Raw genomic sequence first — 13,647 nt, forward strand, 5'->3', positions numbered from 1 at the left:
TAGCTATTAAGCACTTGAAATGTGCTTAGTATGAGTGACTGAATTTTAAATTGTATTTAACTTTCATTAATTTAGGTCTAGGTAGCCACATGTAACTAGTGGCTGCCTTATTGGGCCTCATAGTATGAATTGACTTGACTTTGCTGAGTTTCAAATTTCCCATCTGTACAGATGAGATCATACTTAAGCTATCTTTTGTGGTTGTGGTAAGAATAAGTAAATTAACACTAGAACGGAATATGTCCTTGAGAAATGACAGTTATAATAATGATTACATATTTATTAATAAACTGGAATTACTTTCCTTTTGAGCACTATTTAAACCTATTTATTTTTATTCTTTCCTTTCAGGATTAATTTATTTTTGGAAATCAAGTGCAATATTAAAAGGAAAACAAACTGTATCGCACATGATTGGAAGCCATTTCTGCTCATTTTATTACATTTTAAAATTTATGATTTGACTTGAATACTATCATGGGAGGAGCTGTGAGTGCTGGGGAAGATAATGATGACTTAATTGATAACTTAAAAGAAGCTCAGTATATCCGCACTGAAAGAGTGGAGCAAGCCTTCAGAGCGATTGATCGCGGAGATTACTATTTGGAAGGCTACAGAGACAATGCTTACAAAGACTTAGCCTGGAAGCATGGGAACATACACTTGTCAGCACCTTGCATTTATTCTGAAGTTATGGAAGCACTGAAACTTCAACCAGGATTGTCTTTTCTTAACCTGGGAAGTGGAACCGGATATTTAAGTACAATGGTGGGCTTAATTTTAGGTAATTTTATTTTTGTAAAATTATTTTTTAAAAGTAAGCTAAGTTTGTATTACTGTTTGTGATTTACAGGGTTTGTAACTGTGTTTATGTACAGTATATATTTGAATGTATATACTCAAAGTAGTTATCTTCCTTAAATGGAAGCACAAAGTGATAGTAATCTTTTCTTATTCTCTGCCCTGACTCTGATAGTTACCTTCTGCGTTTTGTCCTAGACTTAAAAAGCTCTGGGGATTGTTTTCCAACCCCCAGTCTTTGTACTTAAAATTGAACAGCTGGTAGGCAGGAGACTGAGGAGTATAATGTAATTTATTTGAGGTAGTGTTCTGACTGCTGGCATAGAGTTTGATACTTATCAATGTCCTATTTTAAAAGGAATGGTGCCAGGTTTTTGTTAAAGATACAGGAGTATGTGGGATCCAGAGGATGTTTCACTGGCGGGCAACGCAAAGGACTGGGAAAAGGAACACAGAAGAGAGAAGTATATGTCATTAAGGTTCCAGCATACCTATTACACAATCTTCAGCTCTGCCAGGTGTTATTCTGGCGTGTGATCAAAAGGGACAAATATCTCTGTCTTCGAGACATTTATGGCTGCTTACTAGGAGGGTAGGCATTGTTTAAAACACTTGATGTATAGTTACTCATTTAATGTTCCTAATAATCCTGTGAAGTGTAAACTTATGATTTCCATGTGTACAGGTGAGCCAAACCGAAGCGCACAGAGGTTACATATCTTCCTTCCCTCAAGTCACATAGCTAGGAAGTGACAGCTGGAAAATGTGGAATGTGGGTGGGTAAAGCATGGCTAGAAGAAAATCTGTAAGACATTATAATGTTGGATGGAGAATGAACAGCCATGACTTTTGATCAGCCACTTCATCTTTACTGAGTGCTGCTCTGTGTCAAGAACTAAGGTAGAGCATGAAGACCCATAACATAGACTCTTGCCTTGGGTTCACAGACTTTTGGGAGTGGAGAGACAAAAACCAGCACTTCTCATCCTAGGCAGCATGTGTTACAGTTGAGGTACGCCCAAATTGTAGGGACAAGATGGGTTTAAAATTCAAAATGATGGGAATCATTGAAAGATTTTAAATTAGAGAATTTCTGACTCTACTCTAGGGTAACTAGGTCCCAGAATGCTGGGACAGTCCTAGTTTATCTCTGTGGTCCTAGCATCAGTATTAATAATGTTCTTTCCCAAAGTATCCTAGTTTGGACAGTAAATTATGTGGTCATCTATGACATTTAAGGCATTTTTAGTCCTGAAATTTTCCTTTCCTACACAATGTCTAGCTCCTTCCTTTTTAAATCATGGAGCCTGCAATCTTATTTTATTAAAAAAATATATATTTTCCTCTCACAATTGAGTCAGTTCTTGATACATAATAACTCCTCAAAAATGGTAGCAAATTATTAAATTTTACCAAGAAAGAAATTTAGCAGCTGACATTTTATACTTGGTTCTCCTGCTGCCCTGAGACAGGAGTTTCCCAGTGGATTGAGAACCCCAAACATCTATCACTTGTATCACTAGTGCCTCTTTGAAAAAGGACTTTCTAGGATTTGTGACAGTCTCCAAGTCAAAGGAAGTTAGTGAGGAGAACAGGTAGAGTTTCTTTTCAAAAGTTACCCTTCTTGAACCAGTGCATTTCTTGACCAGCTCTGGCAACTTGAGGCTGGAGTCCTGGCCCCATACCATGTCTTGCCAGCATCAGAGCACCTGTTATCCTGTCTTCCACTTCTCCAACCCTGTCAGCTGGCTCCTGCTGAGGGAGGTCAAGGCTAGCCAAAGGCCTGGGCCAGGGAGAGGGAATAATAATTAGCAACCTTGCTAGTAGTAAGGTGGCCCTCTTAAACTTCATTTCTTCGTCTCAGTCTCCAAGAGATTAGATACCTGTGGCCAGATGCACTTGTAGGGTGATCTCAAACTTTGTTGTATCTTGAATGTCTTCTAATCCATTCCAGAGACCATTGTGGGGAAATAGACCCTGTTTAAACCAGCCACAATACATTAGATATTTTCCTCTTGTTACAAGGCTCCAGGCAGTCATGGGTCTTTAGTTACTATGTATATCTATGGTTACTAGATATTCCCAGATTTACTGTTTGTGATCCTGCATTGTCAAGACCAAGGTATAGTTCTTTCCTTTTGCTGGGAAATAATTTCTTTTGTGAGAAAGATAAAATAAAAACATTAAAGAAGTAAAGGAAAGCCCAGCTGATGTGGCTCAGTGGTTGAGCGTCAACCCATGCACCAGGAGGTCACTGGTTTGATTCCTGGTCAGGGCACATGCCCAGGTTGTGGGCCCAATCCCCAGAGAGGGGCATGCAGAGGCGGCCAATCGATGTTCTCTCTCATAAATGTTTCTCTCCCTTCCTCTCTCTAAAATCAATAAAGACAAAAATAAAAAAGTAAAGGAAGAAAGAACAGAGTCTGTAAAACTATGATTACAGCTAATAAATCTTAGATTTATTCAGCTTTTGAGGAAACTTCATTTTTTTAACCCTGTCCCCCTTTTTTCTGATTTGTGTTTTGAGAGCGTTTAAGTCAAGGAAGGGAGGATACACACATAAAAATCACTTAGAACTAGATCCAAAGAAGGATCTGAGTGTTGTGTATCAGATGTGGCTCCATTGCTTTACAGTGACCTTATTAACAGAAGTCTCTCCTTATTAATAACTAGAACACCATGGCTCTCAGCCATGTTTCTGCATCGGTCACAAGGTGGGGATGGCAGGCGCTCACATTGCAGTGGTTCTCGTCTGAGGGCATGCTCTGTAATCTAGAGGAATCCGGGCTGAGCAGGGAGAGCAGGGCATCTGTGCTCTGGTAATGCAGATAAAGGTATTCCTTGGGGAATTTCCATCGGCACTCCAGAAACACCTGTAGAGGTTGGGTTACCACCTCAAGAGAGCTTTTGTTGTTCAGTGTAGAGAAGTTAGGTTTATCTTAAGGAAATTTCTTGTAATTAAAGTCCATTTAAAGCAGTTATTCATAAATGGAGTTTATTTTTGCCCTGGACCTTGAGGATGGATCACCTCATTTTGACAGCTTGTTTAGTTTCAGATTGAAGATACCTTCTTCTTGTTTCCACTCGCTTCTCATTAGGAGTCTTCCTAGAATGAAGGAATTTCACAAAGATTCTATTTTTTTCTTAGAGAGGAATGGAGAGGGAGAGAGAGAAACATCGATGAGAGAGAACATCGATTGGCCGCCTCCTGCATGCCCCCAACTGGGGATCAGGCCCACAACCTAGGCATTGTACCCTGACCCGGAATCAAACCAGCGACCTCTGGGTGCATGGGTCAACGCTCAACCACCGAGCCACACCAGCTAGGCCACAGATTCTTGTATTTAATTGATTCTCTCAGTATGGTCTTATCATACCTAGGGAATCCCATTGAAAAATAGGGTATAAGAAATGTCTCCCAAGTCCTCTGCTTCCCAGGGTGGAGTTAAATATCAAAACTGTGATTGCAAGTTGTTCTGAAAATCTTTCTGACTCAGGGAGGTATGGTTCCTCTCTGTTTCTATCCCTTTTGCTTAGGGATTCACTATAATATCAAGGCTCATCCCACTTAGTGACTTCCTAACTCTCTTCCCTAGTTGCCTAGTTAGTAAGAGTGACTGTGGAGAGAGGGCCAGAATCATCCCAATACTATATTTCACAACCTCAGCACTACATTAGTTCCTAAAGGTGAAACAGTTGATAAACTTGTGTGCTCAACAGGAAACTTACTGCCAACATATATAAATACCAGCAACTGCTGTGTTGTCCAAAATAGTTAATTAGTTCAGCTATATGTTGCCATTGCAATTGGTCTCTATATTCCTCTTTCTTCACCACAGGACATGAAATGGTCCTCATTCAGCTACCCTTATATTGCCTTGGACCTCAGATACTCATGTTTTCTCTTTAATTTTAGTCGCACTCAAGTTCAGCGAGCTTTAATACATTTGCAGAATTGTGCAAGTATTACTGTAATCCAGTCTGAGAACCTTCCCCAAAAAGACCCCATCTCCAGTTGCATCCACTCCTTATTCCTACTCCAGCCCCTTACTTACTTTCTGTAGATTTGTCTTTGCTAAACATTTCTTATAAATAGAATCAATCAACATGATATTTGTGTATGGTTTCTTAGCACTATGTTTTCAAGGTTCATCTAGGCTGTAGCATGTGTTAGCACTCCATTTCTCACAGCTGAATAATATGGTAATATGGGAAGAGCACATTTTGTTTGTTCAGTCACCATGTGATAGACATGGGTTAGCACTTCTTGGCTATTATGAATGATGCTGTGAATATCCATGTGTAAATTTTTGTGTGGACATCTAATTTCTCTTGGGTGGATTCCTAAGAGTGAAATTGCTGGGCTGTATGGTAAGTTTATGTTGAATTTTTTACGAGAAATTGGCAGCACCATTTTATAGTCTCACCAACAATGTGTGAGGTTCCAGTTTCTTCATATCCTCACTGATGCTTGTTTTTTGTTTGTTTTACTAGCCATTGCAGTGGGTGTGAAGTGGTATCTCAGTGTGGTTTTCACTTGCAGTTACCGCCCTGGTGACTGCTGATGCGGGGCGTCTGTTCCTACACTTTGTCTTCTTCAGGGAAATACCTCTTCAGATCTTTCCCTGATTTTTAAAGTTAAGGTGTTAGTATTATTGAGTTGTAAGTGTTCTTTATACATTTTGGATACAGTCCTCTTTTTTTTTTTTTTACTTTTTTATGAAATTTATTGGGGTGACATTGATTAATAAAATCATATAGGTTTCAGGTGCATAATTCTACAATATATCATCTGTATATTGTATTGTGTGTTCACCACCCCAAGTCAAGTCTCCTATCACCACTTATCCTCCTTATACCCTCTTCTACCTCCCCCACCCCCCTTTCTCTCTGATAATCACCAGGCTATTGTTTGTGTCTATGAGTTGTTGTTTTTGCTTAATCCCTTCACCTTTTTCATCCACCCACCACCTCCTCTCCTCTGAGGGCTGTCAGTCTGTTCTCTATGGGTCTGTTTTTGTTTTGTTTGTAGGTTTATTTTGTTCATTAGATTCCACATATAAGTGAGATTATATGGTACTTGTCTTTCTCTGACTGGCTTATTTCACTTAGCATAATGCTTTTTAGGTCTATGCATGCAAAGAGTAAGATTTCCCTTATTTTAAAAGTTAAGTTGTTAGTATTATTGAGTTGTAACTGTTTGTGTATTTTGGATGCAATCCCCTTATCAGAAATATAATTTTCAAATAGTTCTCTGGGCTTACTATAGGCCAGAGAACTGGGGTGATCCAGAGTGTCTTTTGGCTCTCCCTGCCCCCAATTTTTATTGGTAACAAGATGAAATATTTCTCAAATTTCCAGGGTTCTTTTTAAGGTACATTGTATTTTCTACATGAAACCAAATTTCAGTTTTTTTCTCCTTTTTGGGGGGTGGGGTAGGGAGAGAAAATTTTCTTTTTTTCTGTTTAGGAATTACAAATGCTGTTCTTGGTATGTGCTTTTTTTGGGGCTCTGGACTAATCTGTTTTGAAAAGAACCCTTTCATTTGAGCTATTCAACATTTTCTGAAATCAGTAAAGTCCTTCACTGTTTACACTGTTACTTCTTAGTCTTAGTTAGGTTTTTGTGCATCTTTTTCCTGCATGTATGCCCTGTATTGCATTGCACCGCTACTCTGTATTGTACGGGTTTTTCCCTCTTCACTTGGTTGTGGAGAGGACGTCATTACTCGTAGCCATCTCCTTCATTGCTGCTACCTCTGAAGATCAACACCCAGAGGATTTTGTGTTTATGGATATTACTGCTAATAATTACAGAGCAGAAGTAGTAAATAATAAAAAATATATTAGGAAACAGTACTGGTTTTAGAAATTTTATGAAATTTTCATAGTAATTTTTCTGGTTTTATTCCCACCTACTACTCTTAGAAGTTATAAGGCAATTTTCTCAATGATGTGAAAATTCTTAGATGGTTCTCTGGGCACCTTGAGTTTTTTTCTTTAGGAATTAACTCTCCCTAACTTGGATTATCCATGTAGTTACAAATGATCAGTACTTACAAATTTGCCCACTTGCTAAAATTTGTTTGTAGCCCTCAAGTTGATATCTGTGGGGTTTTCGAGGTCATTTTTGCACATGCGCAGAGAGGAGTGGACAGTTTGAGTCTCTCTGTGACCATGTTCTTTCCTAGCAGGAGTGGAACAAGGTGGAGCCCTGCCCTGTTGTTTCAGCTGTCTTCCGGAGGTACCATGGGGGGACAGAAGTGGGCGGTGCAGGGACCCGTTTCCTGCCCCATTCTTGGGGTGACCTCACACAAATGGCTTCACACTTCTGACCTTCTTTTGTAAAATAAGGAAAATAGACTACCAGATTGAGATTTTAGGATTTAAGATTATAGCCTATTTCAGATAGGTGTATATATATATACATATTCCCCAAGTAGCAGTGATTTATCGTTTGCTAATAGTTTGCTGGGCTTTATAGAACATAAACTAACACAGATAATATTAGTTGTATATTTCAGAAAAGTACTGTGCCTTTTTGCAACTGTGTCTTCATATGTAAAATAATTTGTGAATCTCTATCTCCCAGTGTAGGAGCTGCTGCCCACGGAATTGTCTTTCTCTTCTCGAGCAGCCTTTTCTGTGCTGGCTTGGATGTTGGACTGTTGATGAGTCAGCAGGGCTGCTTGGCCCACTGGAGTTCTTGGTCCCTTGTGGAACCTGCTTTCACATTCTCTTTGAGTGGCTCCTGCAGGGTTAGCCCATATACCCTCCCACACCTTTGGCTTTCAAAGATTCTTTTCCTGTCTGGCTGGTGCGGGTCAGTGGTTCAGTGTCGACCCATGCACCAAGAGGTTTCCGGTTTGATTCCTGGGCAGGACATATGCCCAGGTTGTGGGCCGGATCCCCAGTGGGTGACATGCAGGAGGTGGCCAGACGATGTTCTCTCTCATCAATGTTTCTGTCTGTCTCTTCCTCTCCCTTCCTCTCTCTCTCAAATCAATAAAGGGGAAAAAAATTTAAAAAAAAAGTTCTTTTCATGAATTTCAAACTCCCTATATTGCCTTTATAAACATGTTCTCTATTCTTTTATGGAAGCTTCTTTGGCTTTAGCCTGTAGTGAAGGGTGGATCTTCTTTTGTCTTCAAGTAGTATCCACATGCAGAGGATTCACAGGCTTCCAGCACTAATATCTGTCTGCTGGGCTCTGGGCAATCTTGAATCTTCCCCGCTCCACTAACAAACTGGGTATTTAAATGTGTGCTGCTTAAGGCATATTTCTTCTTCCGTGTACACAAGATTCCAAAAGTTCAACCTGCCCCCAGCTCAAGTTATCTTTTCTTACCTTATCCCACAGAAGACAAAGCAATTCAAATTCTCTTTCTCCCGTATTTCCTATTTGGGTGAATGGTGCATTTTTTCATTCAAGAATTACTTACTCAAGGCAGAAACCTGAACAGTTTCTCTTCTCTCTTTAATCGCATTTGTGGCATATGTAATATATTTACAGGATTTAAAAGAATCCAAAAGAATCAAAAGACATACTTTGAAAGATTTGTATTCTCTCCCCTCCATTTTATCTGGTTGCCGCCCCACTTCAAGAATGACTTTGTAGACCTCTAAAAATGCCTTTGTTTTCATAATACAGTTGATCCATGAACAGCACAGTGAGTGGCTAGGGCCACTGACCCCTATGCAATAGAAAATTCACATACTTTTTTTTTTTGCATTTATTTTCAGATAGAGCGGGAAGGAGAGAGAGGAAGAGAGAGAAACATCGATGTGAGAGAGACACATTGAATGGCTGCCACCCACATGACCCCAACCGGGGCCGGAGACAAACTGCAACTGAGGTACGTGCCCCTAGCCGAAACCGAACCTGGGACTCTTCTGGTCCGCGGGCCAAACTCTAACCGCTGAGCCAAACCTTCCAGGACTCGTATATGATTTTTGACTCCCCAAAACTTAACTACAGTCTCTCGGTATCTGCGGACGTTCAAAGTCCCTTATAAAGGGGTGTAAAACGGTACATACAGTTAGCTTTCCCGATCTGAGGATTTTCAGCTGTGGATCAAAAATATTGTTTTCACTTTGGGGTTGGTTGAATTCTCAGATGTGAACCCAAGCATACAGAAGACAGACAAAAAGTATGTTTGTTTTTAAAAATTCTCGTGTAACTGGAGTCATGCCTTTCAACCCTGTGTTGTTCAAGGGGCAGTGGTATGTGATGTTTATAGAGATGATAGTTGAAGTCAGAAGAATTATCTAAGGTACATAAAGAGATTTCTATCAAACAGCTAAAATTTATAAATTTATTTTGAATGGAATGTATTTATCTGTAAGATTTATTTCTGTGGAATGCCTCATTTTGTAATATTAGATCAAATAGATTAGACATATACTTAATGGTTTTTTTGCTAGTATAATTTATTTTTAATCCTTACCTGAGGACATACTTAGAGGGAGGGAGAGGGAAGGAAAGAGAAACATCTATTTGAGAGAAACACTGATCAGTTGCCTTCTATATGTGCTCCAACCTTTGGTGCACAGGATGACGCTCAACCCACTGAGCCACTTTGGCGGGCTACTATACTTTATTATTGCTTTTATATTATTGTTATTTTATTACTTCTTTTTTAAATTAATTTTTAAAAACTTATCTTTATTGTTGAAAGTATTACAAATGCCCCCTTATTTTCCCCCATAAACTTCCCCCCTTTTCTTCTCCCTCCCCTCCCCCCTTCCTTCACCACACTATTGTCTGTGTCCCTTGGTTATGCACATATGCAAATAAGTTCTTTGGCTTATCTCTTCCCACCCTCCACTCCCCACTTCCCTCTGAGGTTTGATATTCTGTTCCCTGCTTCCATGTCTCTGGATCTATTTTGTTCATCAGTTTATTTTGTTCATTAGATTCTGCATATAAGTGAGATCATGTGACACTTGTCTTACACTTGCTGCTTATTTTGCTTAACATAATACTCTGCAGGTCCCTCTATGCTATCTCAAAGGGTAAGAGATCTTTCTTTATTACAGCTGCATAGTATTCCATTATATATATGTACCACAGCTTTTTATCCACTTATCTATAGATGGACACTTGGGCTGTTACCAGATCTTAGCTATTGTAAATAGCGCTGCTATGAACATAGGGGTGTGTGCATTCTTTCTGATTGGTGTTTCAGACTTCTTAGGATATATTCCTAAAAGTGGAGTTACTAGGTCAAATGGCCATTCCATTTTTAATTTTTTGAGGACGCTCCATACTGTTTTCCATAGTTGCATGAATCTGCATTCCCACCAGCAGTGTACTAGAGTCCCTTTTTCTCCACACCCTCGCCAACACATCATTTGTTGATTTGTTGATGGCGGCCATTCTGACAGGTGTGAGGTGATACCTCATTGTCCTTTTAATTTGCATCTCTCTGATGTTTACTGACATTGAGCATTTTTTCATATGTCTCTTGGCCATTTGTATGTCCTTTTTAGAGAGGTGTCTATTTAGGTCCTTTGCCCATTTTTTAATTGGAATGTTTTTCTTTCTCTTGTCAAGTTGAATATGTTTTTTATATTTTGGAAATTAAACCCTTATCAGATGTATTATTGGCAAACATATTCTCCCACACAGTACGATCACTTTTTATTTTGTGGGGTTTTTTTTTTTTTTGCTGTGCAGAAGCTTTTTATTTTGATATAGTCCCGTTTGTTTATTTATTTATTTTGCTTCTCTTGCCGTAGGCAATGTATCAGCAAAAATTCTGCTGAGATTTTGCTGCCTATGGTTTATTCTAGGATTTTTATGGTTTCACGACTTATATCCATTTTGAGTTTATTCTTATGTATGGTGTAAGTTGGTGGTCTAGTTTAATTTTTTTGCATGTAGCTGTCCAATTCTCCCAACACCATTTATTGAACAGACTGTCTTGACTCCATTGTATGTTCTTGACTCCACTGTATGTTCTTGCCTCCTTGTCAAATACTAATTGAGCATAATGTCTTTGGTCAATATTTCTGTTCTCTCTTCTCTTCCATTTATCTCTATGCCTGTTCTTGTGCCAGTACTAGGCTGTCTTGATTATAATGGCTTTGTAGTATAATTTGATATCCAGTGTTGTGATCCCTCCTACTTGGTTCTTCTTTTTCTTTAAAAAAAATTTTTTTTTCTTTATTGGTTTTTTAGAGAGAAGAAGGGAGATGGGGAGAGAGAGAGAAACCTGATTGGCCACCTCCTGCATGCCTCCCCCCCAACCCCCCTAAAAATCAGGCCCACAATCTGGGCATGTGTCTTGACTGGAAATTGAACTGGCAACCTTTTAGTGTATGGGTCAACACTCAACAACTGAGTCATGCCAGCCAGACTGTTTTTTTTTTTTCATGATTGCTGCAGCTCTCGAGGTCTTCTGGTTCCCTGTAAATTTTTGGAATATTTGTTCTGGATCTGTAAAATACGATGTTGGACTTTTAATAGGGATTGTATTGAATCTATGGATTGTTTTGGGTAGTATGGACATTTTAATGATGTTAGCTCTTATAATCCATGAACATGCTTAATGTTTCCACTTTTTTATACCTTTATTTCTTTTTTAAATGTCCTGAAGTTTTTTGAATATAGGTCTTTTACCTTCTTGGTTTATATTTATTTCTAGCTATGGTAAAAGGGATTTTTAAAAAAATATGTTTTTATTGATTTTTTTTTAGGGAGGAAGGGAGGGAGAGAAACATTGATGTGAGAGAGATACATCAGTTGGCTGCTTCCTGTACACCCCCTACTGGGCATCGAGCCCTGAACTTTGAACATGTACCCTGACCTAGAATTGACCTGGGACCTCTTTTTTTTTTTTTATCCTCACCCGAGGACACTTTTTCATTCTTTGTTCAGATCGAGCAGGAGGGAGGGAGAGAGAGAGAGAGAGAAAGAAACATCGATGTGAAAGGGACACATCGAGTGGCTGCCACCCGCACGACCAACCAGGACCGGGGACAAACTGCAACCGAGGTACATGCCCTTAGCGGGAACCGAACCCGGTCTCTCCGGACCGCAGGCCGACGCTCTATCCGCTGAGCCAAACCGGCCAGGGCTGAACTGGAACCTCTTAGTCCATGGGACAATGCTCAGTCCACTGAGCCACACCAGCTGGGCAGGATTGTTTTTTTAGTTTGTTTTTGTGAGTGCTCATTATTGGTGTATAAAAATACCATTGATTTCTGGCAATTAACTTTGTACCCTGCTTCTTTGCTGAATTCATTTATTAAATCTAAGAGTGTGTTGGTGAAGTCTTTAGGGTTTTCTATGTATAATGTCATGTCATCTGTGAATGATGATAGTTTCACTTCCTTCTTTCAAAGTTGGATGCCTTTTATTTTTTCTTCTTTTGTGATCACTCTGGCTAATACTTCCAGTACTATGTTTAATAAGGGTGGTGAAAGCAGACATCTCTGTCTTGCTTCTGTTCTTAAGGGAAACATTTCTAGTTTTTGCCTATTGATTATGATGATATTGGCTGTAGACTTGTCATATATGGCCTTTATTCTGAGGTAGGATCACTCTATTCTAGTTTGCTGAGAGTTTTTATCTAACATGAGTACTGGATATTGTTGAATTCTTTCTCTGCTTCTATTGAGATGATCATATGATTTTTATCTTTTGTTTATGTGGTGTATCACATTTATTGATTTACAGATATTGTACCAGCCTTGCATCCCTGGAGTAAATACAACTTGGTCATTGTGAATAATCATTTTAATTTATTGCTGATGTGATTTGCTAATATTTTGTTGAGGACTTTGGTATCTCTGTTCATCAGGAATATTGGCCTGTAATTTTCTTTCTTTATAGTGTGTTTATCTGGTTTTAGAATTAGGGTAATGCTGGCATGGTAAAAAGAGCTTGGAAGTCTTACCTGCTCTTGTGTTTTGGAATCGTTTGAGGAGGCTAGCTGTTAGTTCTTCTTTGAATGTTGGTAAAATTCCCCTGTGAAGCTGGCTGGGTTAGGGCTTTTGTTTTCTGGGAGTTTTTTTTAATTACAGTTTCAGTTTCATTAGTTATTATTGGTCTGTTCAGGTTTTCTGGCTCTTCCTGGTTGAGTTTTGGAAGATTGTATGATTCCAGGAATTTGTCCATTTTGCCTAGATTGTCCAATTTGTTGGCATATAATTGTTCATAGTATTTTCTTATAGGCCTTTGTTTTCTGTGGTGTCAGTTGTTACTTCACCTCTTTCATTTCTGATTTTATTAATTTGGGTCCTCTTACTTTGTTTTTTTCTTGAGTCTGGCTAAAGGTTCATCAATCTAGCTTACCTTTTCAAAGAACCAGTTCTTGTCTTCATGGATTTATTTATTTATTTTTACTCTATGTCATTTATTTCTACTCTGATTTTTAAAAATAAATATGATTTATTGATTTTAGTGAGAGGAATGGAGAGGGAGAGAGAGATAGAAACATTGATGAGAGGGAAACATCGATTGGCTGCCTATTGCACGCCCTTTACTGGGGATTGAGCCCACAACCTGGGCATGTGATCTGGTTGGGAATTGAACCAGTGACCTCTCAGTGCATAGGATGATGCTCAACCAATTGAGCTACACTGGCCAGGCTCCGCTCTGATTTTTTTTTTTTTTTAATCCTCACCCAAGGACATTTTTGCATTTATCTTCAGATAGAGCAGGAGGGAGAGAGGGAGGGAGGGAGGGAGAGAGAGAGAGAGAGAGAGAGAGAGAGAGAGAGAGAGAGAGAGAGAGAGAGGGAGAGAGAGGAGAGAGAGAGAGAAAGAGAAACATCGATGTGAGAGAGACGCAATGAGTGGCTGCCACCCACACCACCACAACCGGAGCTGGGGACAGACT

General features: G+C 39.3%; 1 protein-coding gene across 6 annotated transcripts in view; it reads left to right on the forward strand.

The window, feature by feature from the left end:
* Positions 1 to 345: 345 nt before the first annotated feature.
* Positions 346 to 13,647, forward strand: part of PCMTD1 (protein-L-isoaspartate (D-aspartate) O-methyltransferase domain containing 1) — a 45,440-nt gene continuing 32,138 nt past the window's right edge. For 4 of the 6 annotated variants that reach the window (XM_036263718.1, XM_036263719.1, XM_036263717.1 and 1 more), the window contains exons 1-2: positions 670 to 784; positions 1,160 to 1,393. Coding sequence is in view for 1 of the 6 variants with exons in the window: in XM_036263715.1 (XP_036119608.1) it covers positions 478 to 784 (307 nt within the window). In the remaining 5 variants the exon portion in view is untranslated. Of the gene's footprint in view, positions 785 to 1,159; positions 1,394 to 13,647 lie in introns of all 6 variants that reach the window. The other 2 variants (XM_036263715.1, XM_036263720.1) reach the window with 2 other exon arrangements.

This window comes from Molossus molossus, unplaced genomic scaffold, assembly GCF_014108415.1.
Source record: "Molossus molossus isolate mMolMol1 unplaced genomic scaffold, mMolMol1.p scaffold_m16_p_16, whole genome shotgun sequence".
Lineage (NCBI taxonomy): Eukaryota > Metazoa > Chordata > Mammalia > Chiroptera > Molossidae > Molossus > Molossus molossus.